Here is a 6578-nt window from a genome sequence, read left to right as displayed (position 1 = left end):
AATAAAACAAGAGTGTTAAAAAAGAAATGACCAACAGATAGAAACCTCAAAGAGTTAATCTGAGATGAGCCCCATCCCATGCACGGATGGGACCATACCGTTACCATCGAACACAGGATCAGTAACTCCATTTCCCACCAAATATCCCTATACAACGTATGTATAAGTCAATATTACGTTCAAGATCCAACCAAAACGATAATGAACTTTGAATCTGAAACATATCCTTAGCTATTATATTTCATTAGTCGTACCTTAAGTTGATTATTGGCTGTCTTAATTATCATACGTGTTTTGTTTCTGATATTTTATTTTCATTATATTCTCATTTCCTAAAACGTAATGAGAAGATGAGTAAGAAAATTAGAAACAACATATTTTTTTTAGTTTTTCTAGCAGATAAATATCATGTACAGATTGTTTATATTTCTGATATTTATTAGATAAAAAAATAATGACCTTTGAAAATTTGGGAAGCAAGAGTTGCCACAAAGACACCAGCAAGAGCACTATTATTGTTTGGTACCTCAACAAGAGTACCTAGCAAATAAAATATTAATAATTTGAATATATTTCAATTAAGCATTAAATTTAAAAAAATAAAAGTAAACTAAACCAGTAATATAGAAACATGGAAAATCCCATTTTAAACTTTGAAAATGTCATATTTTTGCACTTTAAACACTGAAATTTTTTTACTAGCACTTTAAACCATGAAAGTGACATTTTTATCATAACAAACCTCTAATGAGATTTACTAATTCTTCAAGTCAAGTAGACGATAAGTACTGTTCATTTTGTGATGACTTGTCGGTTTTTTTTTTTTCAAAAAATAAATAAATAATAAATAAATAAATAATAAAATACATAAAAATTCAAAAAACTTGGAAAAAATAAAAAGTCTAAAAATCTAAAAAATCAAAAAATCTAAAAATTGAAATTTAAAAATTAAAAATAGAATATTTTTTAAAATATGTAAACTTTACATAAAATATTTTTATCATTTTTTCTTTTCTATATTTTTTAAAAAACGTTTTCAAATTTTAAGTTTAAAATTTTAATTTTTAGAGATTTTGATATTTTAGATTTTTGATATTAACTCAGAAACATTTTTTTAGGCTTAAAGGATTAAACTCAAAAACATTATTGAATATCAAAATTAATCCAATTATAAACCAATAAATATATATATATAATATAATAACTTGAATGGTGATTCTATAATTTTGAAAATTTGAATTTTTTTTTAATTTTAATGATTTTTTCCATTTTTTTGTATTTTATTATTTTTTTGTTATTTTGTATTTTTTTAAATCAACACGTCATCATAAATGAACAGTATCGGTCACCTACTTGACTTGAAAAACAAGTAAACTTCGTTGGAGGTTTGCTTTAAATGTCACTTTCAAAGTTTGAAGTGTTTATAAAAAATTTCAGTGTTTAAAGTGCGAAAATGTGACACTCTTTAAAATGCGATTTTCCTATAGAAACATATGGAAGAATTGCTTCTTTTAAGAGCATGATTATCCATTGTCCTTAGTTTTAAGTCCTTAGAGTTTTTTATTGTTATTTTTAGATTAGGACATTGTTAAGGACTTTAGCGACGCACACTATAACGACATGCTTAATTAGTCGTAAATCAGTCGCTAATCTTGATTTAGCTACCGATTAGCTACTATTCTTCCAGTAGGTAAAAACCTGTTTTCTTGTAGTGGGTACACACAAAGGATTCATCTTCTTGTAAGAGATCTTCAGCGCTTACAATAGCATCATTGAAGACCTGTATCACTACCAGATTGTTAGAGATGCAACGATTAGCAAATAATTCCCCAATCTTTGGCTTCAGAGTGTACCTTCATGCCACCCATTACAGAGCCAATCAAAACTCCACATTTGACTTTGTTAAACTCAGCCATTACTTCATCAGAAGTTACACCACCATCAGCTAAAGCTTTCTTACCAGCAGTGAGAAGATAGAGCATGAACTTGTCCATCCGTTTGGAAAGCTTTGGAGCAACCCATCCTTCAGTTGAGAATGATTTGATCTCTCCAGCAATTCTCTTATCAAAGATAAAAAGGAAAGATATTTAAGTACATGGAGACACCCAAAGCTTCCAAAAAAGCCTGATATAATAATATTTGCTTATTACCGTAGGGAACTCGGAACAATCAAAATTCTCAATCTGGCTACCCAAGTCCTCCCACTGCTTCTTTAGCGCGTGTGGCCTTCGTAATGGCGATGATACAATCCCATCAAGAACTATTGCTTCACCAACCTGAAATAAAACATTAACACAGCTCTCTACCATTGCCAAATCTCAAAAAAAAAAAAAAAATCATTTTCATTGAAGCCAACTATGTAAGGGAGATATAAAGATGATGTAATGATACGAGTTTAACCAATCTAAGTCCATCCATCTAACACGAAAAATTTGAATACTAAACTATATATATGATTGAATCTGAAGAAAGCTCAAAACAGAGCAAAACATGGGAAGAGATATACAAACCGATTCGAGATCTGGAGATGAAGAAGATCTCCATAGACAATAAGAAATCAATCACATTCCAAAAATTAGCAATCTTCATCTCTTACGGAGAAATCAATCAAGCAGCTGCGGAAGGAATCATCCCAGCTTTCCTCGCATACGCAATGATACCACCAGCATCAACCACAGGCCCGACATCACCAATCGCCTTAAGCCTATACTCCTTCCCCGTCATATGATTAATCAAAACATTCTCCCCTTCCCTTAAGATCCTTGCGTACGACTGCGCCACCACCGCCTTTTGTAACCCTAATCTAACATCTCAGCACGAGAATTGCGCTTCTCCTCTTCGGTTAGCTTCACCGAAACTCCAAACCTCTCAGCATGTCGAATCTTCTTCTGAACATCATCCACCGGAGAAGATACATCATCCTCTGCCGCCGACGATCCAACAGCCTTGGTTTCAGGTTCTTCTTTCTTCTCACCAGAAACAACAGAGAGAGCCGGAGTCATCGACCTTTCGCGAGAGAAGGAGAGAAGTTGATCCGTCGAGAGAGAGAGAAAGAAACGTGAATGTTTGATGCCACGTGTTCCTAAGGACACGACCAAAAAAGTTCTTAACCGGGGACTTTCATCTTTCGTCCCAAGCATTATTAGGCCTTTTTCACTTAATTTAAATCCCAAAAAGGCGAAGATATCGGTCCAGGGACACCGATATTCATGCTCTTAGGGTTAAATCGACAAGTAAGGTAGTAAATTCAAGTTTGTAATTGACGGTTGGCTCATGGGTCATGATCAGGGTCAAAATCATACATTATACGTTCAATAATACACTATCATCATTTCGAGAATTTTGGAGAAGATACATAAAACCATGCAAAGCCCACTACACGTGTAGGCCCAGAGTTAAAACAAATCGGAAAAGGTCAAAAGTCAACAACAACTTTATTCGTTCCTTCCTCTCCACAAGTTTAAACGACGTCGCTCAAACCCTGTTGTTTCCTATAAACACTCACGTTTAATCCTCTCCCTCATAAAATCATTCACAACTTGCATTAGTAACCAATACTGTTACTTTCAACAATGAGAAACTTATGTTGTGTCGCCAAAACGTCGTCGGATCATCAACCTCCACTGACTTTAACGCCACGCCAGAGTTTGGAATCGGCGGCTGTCTACGGAATCATCGAATCTGCGGCTGACGTAATCGAGAGATGGAGCACAGAGACATCCACTTACGCCAAAGCCACTTCCATGTTCTACGAGAACAAACAAGAAGCCATGGTGTTCATCGACCGAGTGAAAGACCTTCAGAAGACGATGGACCTGCTCGTGAGCGAGGATGCAAACTCTGAGAGGCTCGTGAGAGCTCAGAGACTGATGGAGATCGCTACGAAGAGGCTGCAAAAAGAGTTTTACCAGATCCTCTCCATGAACCGTGCTTATCTCGATCCAGAATCAGTCTCCACACGATCATCACTCACCTCAGAGAGATCTAGCAACTCAGATTTTATAGAAGACGAAGATTCACACACGGGAGGTGACTCAATCGTCGAAGTAGAAGAGGCTTCTAGTAACGTCATGACGGAGTTAAGATCCATCGCTGAGTGCATGATCGGTTCCGGCTACGCGAAGGAGTGTATAAGCATATACAAAAGCATCAGAAAGTCTATCATCGACGAAGGTGTTTACCGTCTCGAAGTGGAGAAAATAACAACGGCGAAAGCGAAGAGAATGTCATGGGAGGACGTGGAGTTAAAGATCAGAAGCTGGTTAGAAGCGGTGAAAGTCTCCATGGAGACTCTTTTCAAAGGAGAGAAGATTCTTTGCGATCACGTCTTCGAAGCCTCTGATTCGATTAGAGAGTCTTGCTTTAGTGAAATATCTCGAGAAGGAGCGATTCTTCTCTTCACCTTCCCGGAGATCGTTGCTTTCAAAACAAGCAAGAAGAATCCTCCAAAGGAGATTATTTTCCGGCTGCTTGACATGTACACCTCCGTCGCCGGCAACTGGCGAGCTATCGAAGCAATCTTCTCGTTTGATTCAACCTCCGTCGTGCGATCTCAAGCGCTCAAGTCTCTCGTCTCTCTCAGCGAATCCATTCGATCGCTCCTTCTTGAATTCGAATCAAGAATCCATAAAGACTCTTCCAAGGTGGTTGTTCACGGCGGAGGAGTGCATCCGCTGACTCTTTCCGTCGTGAGCCTCATCTCTCTCCTCGCCGACTACAGCAACGTCCTCGTCGACATCCTCGCCGGATCTCCTCCGCCGGACAGATCGCTGATCCCGGAGTCTTACCTGAACGTCTCCGACTCCGACGACTCGCCGACGTCGGAGCTAGCCATCAGATTCGCGTGGCTTATCCTCGTCCTCCTTTGTAAAATCGACCGTAAAGCGAATTACTACAAGGACTGCTCCGTGCAGTATCTCTTCCTCACCAACAACCTCCGTCACGTGGTCTCACGTGCTCGCTCATCGAACCTAAAGCGGCTCCTCGGCGACGACTGGGTCAAGAGGCACGTCGCTAAGATTAAGCAGTTCTCCGACAGCTATAAGAGGCTTGCGTGGGGACCGGTGTTAGCGACCTTACCTGAGAATCGAACGGTTGAGATGTCGGCTGAGGAAGTGAAGGATAGGTTTGAAAAATTCAGCGAGGGGTTCGAGAGGGCGTATGGTAAGCAAGGTGCATGCGTCGTACCGGATGTAGAGCTAAGGGAGGAGATTAAGCTGTCGATTGCGAGAAAGCTGGTGCCAGTTTATCGAGAGTTTTACAACACGAGAAGGTCTGTTATCTTGGCGGGAGCTGGTGGCGTGACAGTTGTCCGATTTACCCCTGATGATATTGAAAACCATTTGTCTAATTTGTTCTCGGGGGAGGGTATTTCTGGGAGTTCATCTGTCTCTTCTCCTTCGTCTTGTCGGTCACGGCAATCAACATCCTAAAGTTTTTTTTTTTTTTTGTCTGTGAAAGGCAAACACTGAATAGAGTTCATGGTTGTTCTATTTTTAATTACCTCAAGAGGAAGGAATGGTTGTTGACAACGAGACAAATCTTGTCTGTACTAGAGCTAATATCTAATGATGTAATGATTGAGATAGTATTGTATAATCTTTTTACACAAAAGTAATATACCTTCATTTTATAATTTAATTTTACGAGACGGAGAAAATATCGTTGTAGATGTTAAAATAGACATTTATGTAGTGGAAAAAAAACATTAGTTTGTTAAATTCCTCTAGAATTTATCTCATATTATATTTTTGGAGAAAGAAATATGTATGTGTCCATGAGAATGACACGTGAAGGGAAAGGATGAGTCAAAGGTGAAGGCTATATACAATGCAATACAAGTATCATTTTTCGTTCTTTTAAGTTCTTGATGGATGTGATAGTATTTAGTGTCTTTGGTCCATTGATGGTGGGTGAGGACCGTGAGGTATAGAGAAGAATCAAAGTTTAGTCACATCACATATCACTACTTGTTGAGACAAAGCATACTTTTATAGAATCAATCAACGAAAGGCGACTTGACATAACAGAAGAGCCACAAATTTCCGTAGATTCATGACAAATATATTCAATACTTAAAACCCTAACATTCGCAGTCACAACATTTGATTTGAATTGTTAGTAAAAACGATTAACGAGTTTAGCAAACCAATACTTGTCAAATTATAACCTTATGGTAAAGTTCTCTTTCCAATACTCAAGTTGAGTACGTCGTAGGTGTACGTGTATTCAACAAACCATGACGTGAACCTAACCGAGTTAGGAGCATACTGGCCGAGGAGCATACTGGCCGGGGAGTAAGTAGGAAAAAAAAACATGGTACGGGGGCCTAAAATGAAAGAATTGCGAATCAACCTAAACCTATCATAATATAAATACACCTTCAAGCCTAAAAATACAAGGAGGGATTGACTCAGGAGATCATTTTTATCCTATGCAACAAAAGAACATAGCAAACATACAATTCTTTGTAGTTCACACTTTGTGCATTCTTATAATTAACAAGAACATATACATTTTCTTGTCTTGTGATCATCATCTTATTCAGTTATTCTATTTTGGAATAATCAAAAGAGAAT

At 37.9% G+C, this 6578-nt stretch overlaps 2 protein-coding genes across 2 annotated transcripts; one reads left to right on the top strand and one right to left on the bottom strand.

Annotated features, from left to right (window-relative positions):
- Positions 1–1675: 1675 nt before the first annotated feature.
- Positions 1676–2589, bottom strand: LOC106321448 (3-oxoacyl-[acyl-carrier-protein] synthase II, chloroplastic-like). The gene is made up of 4 exons (XM_013759710.1): positions 2476–2589; positions 2151–2201; positions 1854–2060; positions 1676–1780 (listed from the first exon to the last, which is right to left on the bottom strand). The coding sequence occupies exons 1-4, from the start codon at positions 2587–2589 to the stop codon at positions 1676–1678; spliced, it is 477 nt and encodes a 158-aa protein (XP_013615164.1).
- Positions 2590–3499: 910 nt separating this feature from the next.
- Positions 3500–5554, top strand: LOC106321449 (exocyst complex component EXO70A1-like). The gene has a single exon (XM_013759711.1). The coding sequence runs from the start codon at positions 3573–3575 to the stop codon at positions 5430–5432; it is 1860 nt and encodes a 619-aa protein (XP_013615165.1). The 5' UTR covers positions 3500–3572; the 3' UTR covers positions 5433–5554.
- Positions 5555–6578: the final 1024 nt, after the last annotated feature.

The sequence above is a fragment of the Brassica oleracea genome, unplaced genomic scaffold (assembly GCF_000695525.1).
Source record: "Brassica oleracea var. oleracea cultivar TO1000 unplaced genomic scaffold, BOL UnpScaffold01678, whole genome shotgun sequence".
Taxonomy (NCBI): Eukaryota; Viridiplantae; Streptophyta; class Magnoliopsida; order Brassicales; family Brassicaceae; genus Brassica; species Brassica oleracea.
Note: the sequence above shows the minus strand (reverse complement) of the source record. Positions and strands in the feature narration are given on the sequence as shown.

What these genes read in the sequence shown, in the direction of transcription:
- LOC106321448 (XM_013759710.1), bottom strand. Translation starts at nt 2,589, where the DNA reads ATGAAGATTGCTAATTTTTGGAATGTGATTGATTTCTTATTGTCTATG. An exon ending in CCCATGTTTTGCTCTGTTTT is followed by an intron (nt 2,202 to 2,475) that starts GAGCTTTCTTCA and finishes AAGAAGCAGTGG; the next exon opens with GAGGACTTGGGTAGCCAGAT. An exon ending in CTGTAATGGGTGGCATGAAG is followed by an intron (nt 1,781 to 1,853) that starts GTACACTCTGAA and finishes GTAGTGATACAG; the next exon opens with GTCTTCAATGATGCTATTGT.
- LOC106321449 (XM_013759711.1), top strand. Translation starts at nt 3,573, where the DNA reads ATGAGAAACTTATGTTGTGTCGCCAAAACGTCGTCGGATCATCAACCT.